Genomic DNA, 20,261 nt, shown 5'->3' on the forward strand with positions numbered 1-20,261 from the left:
TCACCGGAAGTTCGCTAGAGTAGCCTCCCCTTTTGCCGACCGAAAAACATGAAAGATGAATGTCAACAAAGTCAGACGATGTTTTCCATGTGTAAAACGGGTCGCTTTAGCGCGACAAACGTTACAGAAAGCACATGCGAGAAGCTGTTCCGTAAAAGTATCTGAAAACAAACGGGATGAGTGGCTACATAAATACCAATTGGAAAAAGAAAAGGCTCACGGTAACAGAGTTTTTATGTAACCAACTAGTCTATTCAAACTAAACAGATGAACTTGAACAGTTGAACACCACGAAAGAATATAGAGTGTGATATTTATTAGTCGGAGGACTTATGTATAATATTCTCATCTTCGGCTTTTTAAAGACATGCTCTAGTACATAATATATGTACTAGAACATGTTATTTAAAAAAAAAAAAAAAACAAAAACAAAAACGAGCCAGGTACCAGAACATGTCATATTAAAAACGAGCCGGGTACCTGTGCCTAGACTACAGACTACAGGTACCTGCCTCGTTTTTTAATGAGATGTTGTAATACATCATATATGAAATGTATTACAACATGTAATTTTTTTTAAATGAGCCAGGTACCTATGATTACTCCAACAATATTAGAGATACAGCACGACGAGACACTTTTGATTTTGATTATTAATTATGTCGTGTCGATATTGACAATCTGAAGTTTCCCAATATAGACATCTATTGGATTACCCCTCGACTACAGTATCTCATGGTAAAAATTGAGGCAAAAATCACAGCCCTACAGAGCCTTCTTTTGAGGATGACAGAGAGTGTGACGCCCAACTTCAAAACCAAACAGTCAACCACAGTGTACTGTTATTTGATTTATTTGATGAACATCAAAGGACCAAATTCAGCTGAAATTACCTTAATCCAATAATATTAGACGTGGGTATTTAGAAACTTCTGATTGGCAATACCGACCAGGTAATGATCAAATTTGTCTCGTCGTATTATACCTCTAACATTGTTGGAGTAATATTACCTGTGTCTTTTGAATACATGTAAGTGTAAAAGAATTAGATTTTATATATTAGAATATATCCATATTTTAGAATTAGAGATATATACATGTATTTACAGTATAGATACCTGTACAGGAAGCTGTCCCTCATACGGGCATCTCAATTTAGGGTTAACCAAAGTTAGGGAGTAAAACCCTTGGTGATTGGATAATTGTATGTACCTTTTTGCGTAGGAGTTGGGTTTCCCTGGGTAGGGGTATAAAAAGGCCTGCTCCAGCCAGTTCTAGTCGAGTCTAAGGCTTCCATTTAGCTGTGACTTCACCTCCCCTCCCAAAAGTCTCCATTTGGCTGTGTCCCTTAGGTCTCCCGTGTGGACCTGTATATTTTAGTTAGGTGAGTATTTATGACCCCCTCCCTTTCTCCCAGTGTAGTGTATACCCCATGTAGTGGTGGTTAGGGGTTCATTGATAACTCGTATGTGTAGTAGCCGTGTGTAGGGAGTAGGGGGATGAAGCTGAGAAGGTCATTAATCACATCTATTTATAGGTAGATGGGGCTGTTATAGGTGTGTCGTTTGGAGAATAGGGGCTAAGCGGTGTAGGTAGGCATTGTATCATTATTATATATCTGCATAACCACAGTTACATTTATGTCTAATAAATATATGTGGCATACACATTTGCATTGCCTTTAGTCTTTCTGTCATTCAATGGTATCCTTTTTGGTAAAGCTAACAAATTAAATCTGGACAGAACCTTTGGCCCCCGAACCTGGGTTGACCTTACACAGTGACGGTGTGTTCGTACACGTGTGGGAAATTCCTCGCAGGTGTGACGAAAACTGGTACTTTTACATATATATATATATATATATGCTGCCTTCAGTTTTACTATGACAATTTATATTCCATGGGTAGATATAACATCAGTGATAGTAACCCCTAGAGCATCAAGGATGCCAAAATATTAAACATAATGTGAAACATTTTCTAAGCATTGCCAGTAAAAGTGTTTGTCTTTTAAGATGAACAAAAACAAGTTGATGTATCCACTATAAATCTCTGCCTAAAACTCAGTTGCTTCTTAGGGTCATTACTGGGCTTTGTTTAAAGCTGGAGGGCCAGGTGATCATGTCATCTTTGCAAAGTCATTACTTGTTTTTTTCTCTCAGATGTCTCTGGAACTAGAACAGTAAATCCCAAAGCAATTTTTGCCAACAATGAGACTGGACTGGACAGTATTGATGTGTATGGGTTTGACTATGACTACACATTAGCCTCCTACACTCCAGCTCTCCATCAACTTATCTACGATCTGGGACGCGAGAACCTTGTCACCAAATATAGGGTAAGTTTCAATTTACATATAGTAATGTACAGCCTTTCAAGTCCGAATCTTGTCTAATTCAGATCCCTGCTGTTCATACTGGCATAGATCAATGTGGCATTGTCTTAATTTATTAAAACCTGTCTTTACCAGCCAAATATACAGGTCCCTAATCTGGTCCCTTTGAAATTTGGTTTAGAAAAGGTAAACGTTTATACTGTACATTTATGTCTGTATAGATAGATTTACATATACTGGTAACACAACCATGATGAAAAAGTTTTCAATCATTAAATGAAGACAAGTTAAAAATGTTTGACTGGTTTACTAGTAAAGGAGACAAGTATTATGTATTGTCTCAAATTTCATCATGAATAGAAAGGTAATGCTAACAGGCTTTTTGTACTCCATACATTAGTTTTACCTTAAACTGTGACACACATCTTTAGAATTTATACTGTTGTTGGATAATTCGTAAATTTTCCTTAGGAAAAATTAACTGTATACCACAGTAGTAGGTAATAATAGTAGATTTTATTTCATTTATACTTTAATAAAGAAAAAAAATGACATCTGCATACTGGTAACCATGAATAAAATATAGAACATATTAGGGGGAAAAATCTTGACATGTTTTTTGGACAAGTTCTTTTGTATTTTTTTCAGTATCCTGATTCCATCATGGATATAAAATATGTGAAGGACTTCTCCATACGCGGACTACATTATGATATACAGAGGGTGAGTTTAACTGTATAAATCAGACTGTTACAATGTAATAGTCACATTATACAGTTTGGCTATATTACTTTAACCTTTAGGTAAGCATCAATCTATGAGGTTATAGCATGGAGACACTTAATTGATCATTATGTCCTGTCTAACCAGAAGTTTCTCAATAATGAGCATCTAATGTTATTGGTTTAGAGGCTATACATGTACTGTTAGAGGCTATACATGTACTGTATACTGAAAGTTTGAGGCTCTTGGCTTGATCCCTAGTGCAGGCAATGTTATTGGAAATAAAGAGATCTTTGTGCAGGCATGTACTGTATACTGAAAGTTCGAGGCTCTTGGCTTGATCCCTAGTTGAGACAATGGTATTGGAAATAAAGAGATCTTTGTGCAGGCATACCATGCTCGACCTGTCATCTTAGGTAGCACATGATCACTTATGTAGCAAAGTGTGTTATTTAAAATCAATGAGAAATCACTGCCTGCATTTGGTTAAAACCCAGGACCTCTGTCTGCCTTCTATACTCATATATGGCCATGGTGCTTAATGGTGTAGTGTGTTATATGGCAACAGCTTTAAAATCTTTTTGATCTTAATGTTTTTGCAGTTAACTCCCAGGCCCTTTTGACACAAAAAAAAATATTTGAAAATGATAAAAACTCACAGTTATGGAAGTCTTCAATAAGATAAGATATTGCAATATACCGGTGATAAAGCAAACATATATATTTAAATACATTCTGTAGTCATCAGTATATATATGTAGTTTAATGAAGCAGTTTAAAGTGATATATACCATATAAATTGCATGGTTTTAAATTACAGAAAGTGTTTGACAGGTTTGATGTTTAATTGTGTGATTATTGAGTATTATGAGTTGTTTATTGTCGTGATAAACATTTTACAACTAATGATTTTATTGTCACAGGGCCTAATGATGAAGCTGGATTCTTTCCACAACATACAACTTGGTACCGTGTTCAGGTAAACAGGTTTTCAAATCTTATGCAGTCTGTGACGTTAACTTTTTTCACTGCTTGTCCTTTGGACTAGTAAACCTCAAAATTTTACTAGTCCGGCTACTTAATCACTATTTCAAAATAAATATACAACCGTTTTGCTTCAGCACTTCGGTCATCATTAGTTTACGTTTTTTTCCCTAAAGTACAGTCTGATTAAATGCAATCAAAATGTGTTGAAAATGCAATTGACCACTGCAGAAATAGTATTTTAAAACAATTTTAATTGGGCGGGAAGCCACTAGTCCAATCGGTCTAGTTCATTACAATTATCACTAGCTATATATAGTCCGGCCATAAAATTACTGGTCATGGGCATCAGACTAGTGCTTTAAGTCGCAGACAGCTTATGGTAAAAAGTTCCTTGATAAAATGTCTTCATGTAACATAGCTGTTAAATGAAGAAAAAAAAAGAGGAAAAAGGAGTGAAATGAGGTGCAATCCAGAAAATGACATTAGTCAGAATATTCAACTGAAGCTTGTAAATTAAGAATTATCGTAACTTTGATTCTTGAATCAAGTTATTATGTGACATGCTGATATTCATGAAAACACCTCAATATAATTTAATGAAGTTATTGAAATAGAGTACCCTATAATGTAAACCAGCTTTCTTTTGTGGCTACTAAATTTTGCAATTTCCATTTCAAAACAAGTCTGCGAATATTAAGTTTTGCAGATTTAAAAAAATTAATTGGACATCAGTATGTGATGAAGACATTAATTAACCAAGATAAACTTTGGCAAATTGACTTGGATTGAAAAATTAAATTGCATGTGAATGAAAGTTGATTTTCAGTTACAGTCAAACTGTAATAGCGGAGACCTCTATATTCCGAATTTGCATATTACAGAGTTATCTGCACTTGCGGGTAGGTATTGATTGTGACGACATGTATTTGCGAGCCTAATGTCATACGTTTCAGAGAAAACAACGTGAGTTGCGTTCACAAAATAATGACGTAACAATCGATACCTACTTGCAAGGGAGCTAACTCTGTATTATGCAAAGACGGAATAGCGGACACCTGTCCATAACGGACATTGCTAGGAATCCCCAACAAAAATCACTATGTAAATGTCATTTATAAAGTGGACAGCGGACACTAAATTTAGTCCTTAAGTCGGTAAAATTTCCATATAACGGACACATTCCGAATGTCGGTACTTTCACTCGAAAAAACCATAAGCTTTCATTAGAAGGTAGACTACATAAATATACTGTATAGTTAACACAAAAAGACATCGTTTTTGAATGAAAATCATTGCATGAATTGAATGTGTATAGCATAACTTTATATGATTTAACCTGAAAAGCTGTTAATACTAACAGCGTTCATTTAAATGTTTTTCAGGTTCATATAATCAGGTACAGTGTAGATAATTTTATTAAAGTATCTTTATATTTTTCAGCACAGTAATGATAATTGTTAATAACATGATTGCTGGTTTTTCTTTAATTTTCCAATTTAATTAATTATACATGTACATTCAGGTTTTTTTTCTTTGTTACATCATATTCCAGAGGATTACAGCAGGTTCCGGACAGTGAAGTAAAGGCGTACTACCATGGAACACATGTTGGTCTAAAGGACATGAACACTTTCTATGGAACTGTAAGTCTTTTGTACATTATACAGCTGTAACCTGTTGTGAGGGCATACAGTACATGTAATGTCTTCAATTTCTTTTTGAATGTTGTCTCAATCATTAGAATTGGCATGTCATTGGGGTTGTAGCATGCTAGAATAATTTGTTACAAAGTTTGTAAGAAGTAAGTGATCTATAAAAACAAAAATGCCATAACTAGACAAATCCTTATGAGTCTAAGTTAGAATAAAATTTGATCTACTTCAAAGTTATGAAATAAAAAGAAATACTTTAAAATGTCACTTCACTTTATTGCAAGAGGCAAGCATTTCTCTCTTTTTTTTAATTTTTATCAATCTATAATATTCAATACAGACAATATTTCATGGCATCACAATGAAAAGATGAAAGAGAAGTTCAAAGCATATCAGTGTTACTTTACATGTCCTTCTTGTCCAGTATCATCTAGCTTTGATATATTGAGGCAGGGAGATTGATGTCCAAGAGATTTCTATTCTTTGAAAATATTCTGATTTTGTTAAAATAGTTTTAATCCTTCAAGTTGCTGTTAGGTGTAACTTTGTGTTGAAAACTTGTTTTAATACTTCAAGTAGCTGTTAGGTGTAACTTTGTGTTGAAAAATAGTTTTAGTCCTTCAAGTAGCTGTTAGGTGTAACTTTGTGTTTCAGGGCCCCATGCATCAGCTTGTCGACCTGTTTGCTGTCCCTGAAATGACCCTACTAGCAGGTGTTACAGAGGTCAGTTTACAAATGTATTTTGTCTGAGTCAAACTGAACAATTCACTTAAATGAGTCCATACCTTGTTCTTTATGACTTCTTTAATATGAAAAAAAGAAGATTTTTATCAGTTAATTATTATTATCGATTTGGCTCAAGGATGTATAAGAGTAATCAGGGGGAGGTAACTCGAGAGGCATCTCACACCATGTTTATTGGCGTAAAGAAACACTGACCTATTTTTCTCATATATATCCTTGGTTTGGTCATTTGTAATCTCGCAACTGACATCAGCAGTTTCATGACATTTTCATCTTCATTGCAATTTTAAGTGGGAACAAACATACATAAACTGTTGAATTAGAAACATATCAATATCTGTACGATGTATACATAATGTATTGACAGAACAAGTTGAATATGTCATAAATTACTGTTACCAATTGTCCCATTTGTGTTTTGTTTCAGTTTTTCATGCAAAAGGAAATTCCCTATGATCCCGAGTATGTCTTTTATGATGTTAGGGTAAGTTTTTGTCATTGATATAACTTAACAGTGAGAGTGCTTTATATCGCTATGGTGCCGACATTCTCTTGTTTTTGATTCCATTAATGTGATGACTTTGTTATTGCAGTCAGCTGTTCAAGGAGTACACAAGTCAGGAGTTCTACACACACAAATAATGAAAGATTTAGGTGAGTTTCTTTAATTGTATTGATTAATATTTTTCACAGGCAAAAATAACCCTTAACAATACGGGGGTTTCAAGATCCTAAAACGACGTGGGTAAAGTACAATTTACCGTCGATTAGTCCCACTAATCGACAGTAAATTGTACTTAACCCACGTCGTTGTGGGATCTCAAAACCCCTGTATTGGGCAAGAGCAGTCACATGGTGGATAACATTCTAAAGAGGGAGAGTAAACTTTTAATTTTGGGACAATATACAGCCCCCTCCCCTAACTCTTTGCCTTTCATTACAAGTTGCTTCCCCTATGCCTTTTAAAAGTTGATGCTGGATTGAAATCGTATGCCAAAAAAGTTGTTAAAAAATATCTATTAAAGTTACTGGATGTGCTTGAATGGTTTGATGTTTTGTTTCAAATGCATAGTACATATCATTTACTATAATAATAATACATTGATCTGGGCGATATGTATATCTTTTACACTTGTGGTAAGTCAATATTGTATTTGTTCTTGCCAAAAAGAGTATGCTGTACTATAGTCCAATTTTTTGTTACATTGAAATCCTTTGGTTTGTTAGAATCAGCAATCTATAAAAAACAAAAAGCACTAAAGTATTTAACTGCAATATCCTGCTTTTTGAAAGAATAAAGAACCAGCTTGTGAAAGTAAATTAGAAATTAATGTTTAGGACGAGGTATGGACTAAAGCCCTTTCAGAAAAAAATTACCTCCATACTTATAGAGAAGAGGAGAGGCGCTTTTGTCCTACACTCATTTCACTCAGAACACCTCAGATGCAACTAACGTTTATTGATCACTAGACTCGGTAGAGCATCGGCCATTTTGAGAATGTTTATTCAATTTCTTAAAATAGTGCTATATTTCAATAGCTCTTCAATTTCCTGGGCACTTAGGTCTTTACCCCATCACTAGGCTTTTCATTGAAGAAAATGTTTGATTTTCTTATGTAATCTTACACCTATTAGATCTGAGGTTATGACTGAGAAGTCTACTTGTTCCCAGTCTGGTCATTATACATATTCCGTCTGTTACTATTACCAGGGATGTATGATTATTCTTTACAGCTAAGTACCTAGAAAAGGCACCAGAGATTGGCCAGGTTTTGCACCGTCTAATCGACTCCAACAAGAAACTATTCCTTATCACAAACAGTGGCTTTCCCTTTGTGTAAGTACAAAAACAGTGATCTGGAGAGGAAAAAAAATAAAAGCCTTGTAAGTCTTTGTAAAACGTTTTTTAGGGAAAAATCTGGATTGTTTCTTGACATGTAAATATTCCTCCAACAAAAAATGGTGTGTTTGGCCTTTTTGTGACCTTTACTTGTATTTTTGTTGTTTTGTGGATGTCTGATTAAGAGTCGAAAAAAAGAATGAAAGTATGATAAGAATTGATATAAGATGTGTATATTGGTTGTATGGGTGTTGCAAGATTAGTATACATGTAACAGTTTAAGTGATATAATTTAGTTTTGAGGTATAAGAGTTATAGCCCTTGATTGTAATTCTTGTAATATGATTGGAGAGGTAAGATAAAGATTTAGAACATAAAAAAGATGAGTTTGTGCTTCATTTGGTCATCAATACAGTATGTAGAGAAAGAGTTCCCCAATCCCTCTTACTACGTTACAAACAGTATGAACTTGTGAAACTAATTTCTTTAAATCTGCCTCAAAAGAAAAGTGTATCCATTTTGTGAGTTAATAGCTACTTATAGATAGAGAACATTCAATGTTTCTTGATGAATAACAGTTACATTTCATCAAGTGGGCTGAAAAGCTGGATGTTTTTCATGGTGCGATGGACTGATTAAATATTTTTGATACTTGATTACAGAAATGCTGGGATGAAGTACCTGATTGGAAATGATTGGATGGATCTGTTTGAAGTCATTATCTGTAATGCTAGGAAACCTAAGTTTTTTAACGAGTCATCAAGGTAAAAACCTATACCCTTATCATCAATATTGCAGTTCCAACTAATAGATATAATTTTTACGTAATTTGTACTGTATAGTCAGTTGTTTACCTGGGCATGTAAAAACGAGAAATTGAATTTAAGCGGTTTTATATTTTCCTAATTTTGCTTTTAGGATTGCTCTAGCTGTATGGGTCAACCATTTCTCTATATTTCGCACATCAAATGTTTTGGTTTATAGCAATGTCACATGAAAGTGCAAAAGTTTTAATCTTGTCCCCACGAAAATAAATGACTGTATATATACAGTATTACCTGGGGTTGCTTGATGGATTTCAATATCAATATTTGAAAGAAAAAAAATCGGAAAGAAAAACATGTTTGACTGATGATAAGTGTTGTACATTATTTTTCAGACCATTCAGAATTTATGATCCTTGTAAGAAGCTGGAATACTGGGACAGAGTTTCTCGTTTAAGTAAAGACCAAGTTTATCAAGAGGTGAGCACTTAATTAAAAAATATTTCATTTGTTTGATTCATGTTGTAGAGTACAGGCAAATTTGATTATGTAGATGTATTATAATTAAAAATGTAATGCTATTTTTAACTTTCAAATTATTTTAGTCACTTTACAAAATACATTGTGTAGAGAAATAATAGAAACAGTTATGTGAGTCTCAGCATGAGAAATACTTGTTTTTTAGAATTCGAAGTTTATGCTTCCTTCATTTTGGAATTACCTTGAAGCTTTGGCTTGAATGATTATGAATAATGTGGCAATCAGAAAACTTAGATTTTATAAAGTTATGTAGAATAAATTCTAGAAAACTGCATTATAATTCAGTCTAAGTAAGTTTTAGGATTTACCAAAGATCTGTTCACAAATTCCTTCTAACATAATGAATTATATAGCTTATAAAACATGCAAAATTTTCGGACTAACTATTGAGTTATAAAATTAATGTACTCTATATAATTTCCATTATTTTGTGTTTTATTTTAAATTGTTTTATTTTATATTATGGTTTTTTTTTTCTAATTCTAGATTAACCTTAACTCTATAATTGATATCATAAATTTGAATGACATCTCCTTCAGTTCTTATACAGTACTTTGTTTTTCATTTCAGGGTAACTTTAACTTTTTCCGTCAGATGACAGACTGGCATGGAGCTAAGGTGCTATATTTCGGGGACCATGTTTACAGTGATCTAGCCGTACGTATCAATTTTTATATCAACAATATTTAGAAATATGCCAAAGATGCTTAGAAAATTTCACTTCCCAATACATTTGGTTCTTTTGCTAAAGGCTTATCAAAGAAATGATACTAATTTAATACTTTAATGTTCCAGTAATAATTATAAAAGTGCAGACTCCATATTTAGCCTTTGTTATTACCATTACCTTGTAGTAGTGTGTATTACCATATCGACCCAATACGCGCAAGGCGCATATAATTTTAAGGGAGCACTTAATAGAAACAAATTTGGATTGGCCTTTCATAAAATTATTTCATAAAGTATAGACGTAAATCAATTTGCAAAAGATATCGGTGAGGAAACAAACGCAGTTTTTAGGACACCTTGGACGAAGTCTCAAGTGACCTTTTCTAATCGCCTTTTGTCCGACGTGCGTCGTCTGTTATGTGTCCGTAAACAATTTACATTTTCGACTTATTCTCCAAAACTGATGAAGCTTTTTCAATGAAATTTTGCACAAACCTTCTAAGGCATGAGGCCAATCAAAATTGTGAATCATATGGTCCCCTCCTTCCAGGGGGCTGTGGGAGGGGCCAAAAGGGGTAAAATTGACTAAAATTTCATTTTTATTGAGCATTGTTTGGTCATTTATAATAGGAAATGACTCAAATGTTGTCAGAATTACCAGTATGAGATGGCCATTAAATCCTATTAATAAATTTTCTATGACTGACCCCCAGGGGCCTTAGGGGCAAGGTCAAAAGGGGTCAATAGGCTAAAACTTCAATAATCTTCTTCTGAAATTCTGAAAATGGTAGAATCAATGGGTAAAATTGACTAAAATTTCAAAAATCTTCTTCTCTACTAACAGATGTGGTAGAATCAAATACTTTTCATAGATAGAAATTAAGACATAAGGTCCTTTAAAAAATTGTGAATTATATGAGTATGACCCTTGGGTCTCGTTTCCCCCTGGGGAGGGGGTCAAGTTTACTATAGTTTATATAGGGAAAACACATTTATGAGAATTTTTTGCTCAATTTTTATAGGAAATGAGTCAAACTTGGTTAGAATTATTAGCCTGAGATAGCATTTTAACATTATATCCATATTGGTCCTGCCTGAACCCCTGAGGGCAGAGGGGTGGGGCCAAAAAGATCAAATAGGCTAAAACTTCAAAAATCTAAAATTCTGCAAAAGATAGACTCAAATACAGTTTATAGATGAAAAGGTCTAAAATGTCCAAAAATACTTCTTCTAAGCTAGCTCACAGGTTTGATTTAAGCAAATACTCTTTATAGACTAAAAACTCAAATTTATAAAATCACTGACCAACTTCAAGGTGCAGTATACGGTGTTTATATATTCAAACTGATCAGGTGACTGTTAAGGCCCATGGGCCTCTTGTTAATATTTTCAGTCTGTATTTAATTCAAAGTAAGTGAAATTAAAGCCTAAAAGGGAAGGACACTTATAGGAACACTTATTGAGTAGAATGTGATACAATGGGTTTTTTCTTCTTTTTTTTTTTTTGCCCACCATCATCAGATGGTGGGCTATTCAAATCGCCTTTCGTCCGTGGTCCGTCGTCCGTCCGTCCTTCCGTCCGTCCGTCCGTCCTTCCGTCCGTCCGTCCGTCCGTCCGTTAACAATTCTTGTTACCGCTATTTCTCTAAAAGTACTGAAGGGATCTTTCTCAAATTTCATATGTAGGTTCCCCTAGGACCCTAGTTGTGCATATTGTATTTTGGGACTGATCGGTCAACAAGATGGCCGCCAGGCAGCCATCTTGGATTTTGATAGTTAAAGTTTGTTACCGCTATTTCTCATAAAGTACTGAAGGGATCTTTCTCAAATTTCATATGTAGGTTCCCCTAGAACCTTAGTTGTGCATATTGCATTTTGGGACTGATCGGTCAACAAGATGGCCGACCAGCCGCCATCTTGGATTTTGATAGTTAAAGTTTGTTACGGCTAATTCTCAGAAAGTACTGAAGGGATCTTTCTCAAATTTCATATGTAGGTTCCCCTAGGACCCTAGAAGTGCATATTGCATTTTGGGACTGATCGGTCAACAAGATGGCCGCCAGGTAGCCATCTTGGATTTTGATAGTTAAAGTTTGTTACCGCTATTTCTCAGAAAGCACTGAAGGGATCTTTCTCAAATTTCATATGTAGGTTCCCCTAGGGCCCTAGTTGTGCATATTGCATTTTGGGACTGATCGGTCAACAAGATGGCCGACTGGCCGCCATCTTGGATTTTGATAGTTAAAGTTTGTTACGGCTAAATCTCAGAAAGTTACTGAAGGGATCTTTCTCAAATTTCATATGAAGGTTCCCCTAGGGACCCTAGTAGTGCATATTGCATTTTGGGACTGATCGGTCAACAAGATGGCCGCCAGGTAGCCATCTTGGATTTTGATAGTTAAAGTTTGTTACCGCTATTTCTCAGAAAGCACTGAAGGGATCTTTCTCAAATTTCATATGTAGGTTCCCCTAGGGACCCTAGTTGTGCATATTGTATTTTGGGACTGATCGGTCAACAAGATGGCCACCAGGCAGCCATCTTGGATTTTGATAGTTAAAGTTTGTTACCGCTATTTCTCATAAAGTATTGAAGGGATCTTTCTCAAATTTCATATGTAGGTTCCCGTAGGACCCTAGTTGTGCATATTGCATTTTGGGACTGATCGGTCAACAAGATGGCCGACCAGGCCGCCATCTTGGATTTTGATAGTTAAAGTTTGTTACCGCTATTTCTCAGAAAGTATTGAAGGGATTGTTCTCAAATTTCATATGTAGGTTCCTCTAGGGACCCTAGTTCTGCATATATATTTTGGGACTGATCGGTCAACAAGATGGCCGACAAGCAGCCATCTTGGATTTTGATAGTTAAAGTTTGTTACGGCTATTTCTCAGAAAGTATTGAAGGGATTGTTCTCAAATTTCATATGTAGGTTCCCCTAGGACCCTAGTAGTGCATATTGCATTTTGGGACTGATCAGTCAACAAGATGGCCGCCAGGTAGCCATCTTGGATTTTGATAGTTAAAGTTTGTTATCGCTATTTCTCAAAAAGCACTAAAGGGATCTTTCTCAAATTTCATATGTAGGTTCCCCTAGGACCCCAGTTGTGCATATTGCATTTTGGGACTGATCGGTCAACAAGATGGCCGCCAGGTAGCCATCTTGGATTTTGATAGTTAAAGTTTGTTACCGCTATTTCTCAGAAAGCACTGAAGGGATCTTTCTCAAATTTCATATGTAGGTTCCCCTAGGACCCAGTTGTGCATATTGCATTTTGGGACAGATCGGTCAAGCAAGATGATCGACAGGTAGCCATCTTGAATTTTGATAATTGAAGTTTGTTACTGCTACATATCTCATTTTTTTGTGAAGGGAGTACTGAAAAGATCCTTTCTATCAAATAGGTTTTTTTTCTTGGATTTATAGTATGTAGTAAAAGTTTTTGAAAAGCAGGGAAAAGATCCCTCTTTCTGTTGTCAGAACATAGATCATTCTTTGGTTGATCCCTCTGGGATCTCTTCTTGTTTTTTTTTTTCTTTAATCATTTTTTTCATCTTAAAGCTATATGGAGTTATGCAGCTTGCAATGATAAGTTATTTATAAAACTGTTTTGATGATACCACTATGCTACTGTCACAGTAAGAGAATAATTAAACACATGTTTGTGACATGAATGTTTGATGTATTTTGAAGGATCCTTCAGTGAAGCATGGATGGAGGACAGGGGCCATCATACCAGAACTGGAGGTAATTATAAGTTTCAAATGGATTCACAATAGCACACTACAGTAGTTACAGTGGTGGATATTGCACCTTGGGACAATTGCTTGGTTCAGTAATTGATCTACCGGTCAAGCGCTGTTTCACTAGAAGGAATGCTTTAAAGAAACTCTACAATGTACAATCTAGTTACCGTAGTGGATATATAGATTGGACCATAAGGTAGTTGCTTGGTTCAGTAATTGATCTACCAGTAAAGCGCTGTGTCACTAGAAGTAAAGGTTTTAAGAATTGCTAAAATGTACATGCTAGTTAAAGTTGACCAGTATTGGCCATTGCCTATTACTGGAGGGTAAACATATTTGTCTGGTCCTAGATTGTGAAAAGCTGGTTTGGAAAAATATTACTTTATTTGTAAGTACCAAAATTCTCCAACTTCACTTGTATAAGTTCCTAATGTGCAGATAAATGTAGCTACCTAAACTTGTCTTGTAATGAAACGATCCCAAATTCCATATCAAGTAAATAAGCATTTAGAAAGATGGCTGTTACTAAATTATGTATTAGGCTCTTGGTTGTTGTCATAGATTACACTATAAGTATCCAAATTAAACTTTAAAAAAAAATGTTTTGATATTTATATCAAGCTTGATTACTTCTTTTATTGCTTCAGACTGAAATAGGAAAATCAAACTCCGAAGATTTCCAGGTGGCAGTGAGATGGCTGTGTGAACTGCAGAATCTAATTGAAGAAATACAGGTAAATGTGGTTAAAATTCCATCTTTTTTCTCTAAGGTAGCTCCATGCTTTTGCTAAAACCCAGGTCATTTTTTTCTAACAGGTCTTATTTTCTTGCATTTTTCATGCAGATTTCAAATCTGTATTGAAAAATGGGTGTTCTTGAACTACGTTTTGAGATATTTGAGCTTGAAATATACCATCCGTACAAATTTGCTTGCCAAAAAAAGAAAGATTCATAAAAACATGTTTTCTGTAATATAAGGGTAAATGTAATCTCAATCCTATTGAATTTTTGTCCTTAATTTCTAACGATAGAACAATAATCAAAACTATTGTATTTTTAGGTCATTTGACCCGAAGGGTCAGGATGACCTATTGTCATCATGCACCGTCCGTCGTCGTGCGCCGTCCGCCATGCGCCGTCTGCCATGCGTAAACTTTTCATTCAAACGATTTCTCAATAACCGAAAGGCTCAGGGGACTGGTATTTGGCCTGTAGTATGCTAGAATGAAGGGCTACCAAATTTTTTCAAATGAATGACCTTGACCTTCATCCAAGGTCACAGGGGTCAAATAGGCTAAAACCTTAAAGTGAACAGTCGGGTAAGGATGGCTAAAGTCGGTAAAAATGGTGTGAATGTATTCAGTATAATTTCTTATGAAATGGAAAAATAAAATCTCTCGCCAAAATCTGTCTGCGTACGAAGAAATTAATTTAAAGTATAGGAATCCTAATACGTCCTCCCGGCTGATTATGTCCGTGGTTACATTTACACGCAGCCTCGCTTTCAATGCTTTCAACTTTCCTTTACTTTAATGGTCAGAACTGGGAAACGTAAGCAGAACTTGGCCGTCGTATTAATATGTGAGAACTTTTGGAAGGCCAATGAACGCATTTAGACTGGTTTTCTTTGCCCGACTATTCACTTTAAAATAACTTTTTGTGAATAATATTATTAAGAGGCCTAGAGACCTGATATTCGGCCTGTGACATGCTGGGATGAAGGGCTAGCATATTTATTTTAAAAAAAGACCTTGATCTTCATTAATAGGGGTTAATAGGCTAAAATCTTTAAACGACTATTTCGTATTGTACCAATAGTCAGATGACCGTTAAGGCCCATGGGCATTTTGTTACATATGCTTACTATTTTCGTTATTTCAGAGGACCGTTTCTAAACGTAATTATCATGTTTTGCCATATTTTGGCCCCCCAAAAAATCAATGAATAGGCAAAAAAGGAAATTAAAACCCATGTCAATTTCACAATATTTGTATATGATATGCCCAAGGTAATATATTTTTCAAATTTTATATAAAAACATGGGGTCCTCGATCAAATTTTCACAATTTTGAAAGCTTAAAGTTTGTAACTAACAACCCTCATTTCATCCATGGCTAAGATGGGTCATATTTGACTATTTTTTAAAAATCATGCCACAAAAAAGCATTCTACAATAGTTCATATGTTTTTGTAATAGCATATCTGGTTATGTCTCTTTGTTTTTATGATTTTCTCCAAATTTTGTGTTTTAAGAAAATCTGTACGCGATTTTTTTAGAATTCCGGAATTTCTGTCCGGACAAGTCCCCTCTTACCATTTATTGCGACTAACGTTACTTCCGGTGTTTGAAAATCCATTCCCATTTATGACAGAAACAGCAAAAACTCAGAGATATCATCTTATATTCACTTCATTGCTTTTATTTGATTTATTTAATGATTTTAAATATTCAATATTTTATGTAGACAATTTTCACCTATTGAAAAAATATCCAAGTTGAATGCCGTAGTAGTAGAGAAAAACTGACCAATCACATGTTTGCGAAGATTTTATTTGATGTACATCAAAATAATCGAATAATGATACACTGTGGTTGACTGGCTTTGAAGTTGGGCATTGCTTTACCTACTATGAGATAGTCCAGGGGCAGATATCACGACAGTGAAAGTAAACCCTGGAGTATCAAGGTTGAGGTTAGATATGTTTCAATTAATAGCACAGTCTAATATAGAAAACACAGGTAAGATATTTTGAAAATTGAAGTACAAGGTAAGTACACAAAATTTAATAGAGCTCAACTCCAGGCCAACCGTGAGGCAGTGTCAAGGGAGACGTTAGGAATAACAATGTCTGGAGTAGGTTAATTAGGGGACAAATAGAGGTTCATTACTGTTGGATGACCACTACATTTATCCTCTATTATTATTTTTTCTTCTGTCGCTCAGGTCGACCAATGTCCAGAAAGTAAAGAAATCTTACATGAGTGGCTTCAGGAAAGAGATGAGATAAGGTACAGTGTGTTCTATCTATATTCTCTATAGACATACTTTAATATTTTAGTAAATTTAGTCAATTTTTAGGGCAAACTCAATTTTGAATAGATGTCTGTTTAGAATTAGAGGTGATGATGTGATATGTTTTTGACTAATGACTGGATAATCTATTGATCATGCATATTTCCTAATTCATTATTGAATGAAATTGTATGAAAATTAAAAGCCTTTAAGCGGTTACTATTGTACATTGTATTACAAAACATTAAGATATTTTGTTTTCCAGTATAAATCTGAGCTTAATAAAGACTTAAACACTGCTGATTATTTACAGAGACTTCACAAAGAGTCTGTTCAATCCTCGGTTTGGCAGTATCTTCCGGACATACCACAACCCAACATACTTCTCAAGGAGGCTGGCACGCTTTGCAGATATCTACATGTCAAACGTTGTGAACCTTCTAGAATACCCTGTAGATCATACATTCTATCCACGCAGGATGGCTCTGCCACACGAATCTCCAACATACAGCAGCATAGCAGGCTGAGAGAGCTCCAAGAAAGGGAGACAATCATGAATGATCTATTAGGCCTTCATCTAATAGTTAACTTGAAAAGTTAGATTTGAGAAGGGATTCTGAGGGATTTACTTTGTATGGTGCCCTGTCCGCAAATAGGCCAAATAATCATTGAATCCACAGATATTTCTAATCCTTAAAATATCCTGTCTACCAATAGTTAAGCCCCTATAGCTATTTAGCCTATGTTTACACGCAAAAATCATACAAAATTCTTCCCTGTGAAAAATTCCCTGACGATAACTTAGCCCTTTTCTATATATTTCCCACAGTGCTCAGTCTCTAATCAGTAAATATTAAGTCTTTGTTTACAAATAATTAAATGGAAAGTTGCAATGTAAAAAGGAATTTTTGATTACAGATGCAATGTATTATGGCCCTTTCCAGAGGGAACTGTTCTCCTATACCTCGCCAGACAACACTATAGGAGAACTGTTCCGGAGGGAAAGGGCCATAATAGAATTAGTACATCACATGACATTAATTATGACGTCATATATTTGGTCGCATGCTCATTCCAGGGGGACTATACTTTGGTATAGTTACCGTAGTCAGGTATAGTCTCCGGTAGTCAAGAAGGACAGGGAACTGTCGCAAAACAGACCATGGCTATTATCCAATCGCATTCCTAGTAATTATCATGTGATGTACTAAATAGGGTTTATGTTTGCCTAGAAGTGTTCAGAAATTGCTAGGTCAGTCTGGATAGTATTACTTTAAAATGTAAAAAGTTTATTGTATTTTGGAGCTATTTTATCTTGCTCTTTGTTATTATAGTATTCCAAGTAGCAATTAATATGCATTTCAAAAAACGTTATGATAGAGCAGAAGTTTTAAATATCACTATGAAGTAAATAGAGCAGTTCACCATAATAAAAAAAATGAAAAATAAAAACATTTCTGAGATCTTGATTTTTGCTACACTTTGCAAGAAAATTCAAAACAGAGAAATAGAATGGGGGAAATGAAATAAGAAAATTCAAAACAGAGAAATTGAATGGGGGAAATGAAATTCATAAATATATTTTCAAGTTTAACTCATTCACACACTAAAGACACATTTGAATTCTCCCAGTACAAATTAGGCTTGAACAATTCATTACAACTTTCAGGGGTGAATATAATTTTATAGTATAGTAAAAAATAAGATAACTGACTTCAGTTTTAATACTTCATCTGAAATTATTCAACACTTTCACTGCCAGAATTTATCCTACAAGTTATTTTTATCACATTTTTTAATTGTACTGTGGGAGCCACTTACTATCACTTTCTGTTTAATATCACATATTTTGTCTGACAAAGTGAACTTTATATTAAGAGGATATTGTACCATTTCTGTTATTAGTGTCGTATAAGAATACTCCTTATATTGATGAACCCAGCGTGTTCCATAGTGAAGCGTTATGATTTTACATGTATATATCTAACATTTCTTTAATATTGTTCGATATATATAATACATTGTATATGGTTATAGTAAACGGACTCTAGTCTATGTAAACTTGTGTGGTCTCTGATTAAAGAGTTTGAGATAAAACCTGTGATGATAGCACCAAATTGTTTCTAAATGCTGTAGAATACAGAATTTAAAAAAATGACATTTACTTCATGTACTGTATTTGTCCCATATTTCTGTGATTGTGATGTCACAGTTCGACAAACATATGACATCACAATCATAGGATGGTTTTACTTACCATACTAAAACAAGGTCATAGTGTTCACTATATCTTTAAAACTATTTACCTGTATTGTATTTTTGTCATTTAATCATTACCTCATATTTGTTTAACTCCCGTTTTATATTTTCCTCAAGCAATAATATGCATAAACTTCAAGCTTATTCAATTTGTTTTTATTTTCATCAAACCATTTCTTTTAGTCAAAACTTCTTTTAGTTTTATTTACGGTAGATCATGTAACCTGTCTTCATGACATGTTAATTTTACAGAGAAAAAGCTATTTTAGTTTTTTTTTTTTAATAATATGACAACTATGATTTTATTTTATTTTATCCTATATTAACTATGCATGTTTCACAGTAGACACATCATGTGTTAAACTCCATGGCAGTTGAATTATGCACCAACACCCCAGTGTGTAAATGCTCTTAGTGTCTCTCATGATCATTAGTCAACTCAAACCTCTTTATATCCTGATATCAGTATCAAAATAGAAGAGTAAGTTATGGGATAAACAGGCTCTCCAGCGAGTGACTGTTATGAAGCGTGTCAGTCTTTAAAAAAACCCAATAACTCTCATTATTCAATTTTCAAATTTTGAAAAAAAAAGTTGGCTTAGATTATCAAAATTTGAAAATTAACTCACAAGAGTTATATAAACAGCTGTCACTCGTTTGGGAACCTCTATGTGTTGTCTACTTTACATATATATATATAAAAACAGTGAATTAAATATAGATTTTATATGTGTTAACTGTGCTATGTAAAGTATTGATGGTATATGCAGCTAGTACCGCAGTTCATAGAACTTTGGCTGACATAATGTAGTTTTACCGGTAAAGCAGTCATTGTTTGTTTTATAAACATTATCTTCATGTTGCGAAACATGTAAAAAAGCCATTATAATGTGATAGTGATAATCTTGTTTTCGTTTTCTGATGTAGATGAATGAATGGTCAAATGGTTTTTTGTTCAGTAAAGCCTTGCTATACTTATTGTTTGTATGA

The 20,261-nt window shown here is 34.5% G+C and overlaps 1 protein-coding gene across 1 annotated transcript; it reads left to right on the forward strand.

Annotated features, from left to right (window-relative positions):
* The first annotated feature begins 30 nt into the window (after positions 1-30).
* Positions 31-18,697, forward strand: LOC138307791 (5'-nucleotidase domain-containing protein 3-like). Its single transcript, XM_069248677.1, has 16 exons — positions 31-221; positions 2,162-2,337; positions 2,983-3,057; positions 3,981-4,036; positions 5,597-5,687; positions 6,351-6,419; positions 6,868-6,924; positions 7,034-7,094; positions 8,175-8,277; positions 8,943-9,044; positions 9,440-9,524; positions 10,155-10,241; positions 13,946-13,999; positions 14,646-14,732; positions 16,944-17,008; positions 17,326-18,697. The coding sequence occupies exons 1-16, from the start codon at positions 56-58 to the stop codon at positions 17,537-17,539; spliced, it is 1,548 nt and encodes a 515-aa protein (XP_069104778.1). The 5' UTR covers positions 31-55; the 3' UTR covers positions 17,540-18,697.
* Positions 18,698-20,261: the final 1,564 nt, after the last annotated feature.

Source organism: Argopecten irradians, chromosome 14, assembly GCF_041381155.1.
Source record: "Argopecten irradians isolate NY chromosome 14, Ai_NY, whole genome shotgun sequence".
Taxonomy (NCBI): domain Eukaryota; kingdom Metazoa; phylum Mollusca; class Bivalvia; order Pectinida; family Pectinidae; genus Argopecten; species Argopecten irradians.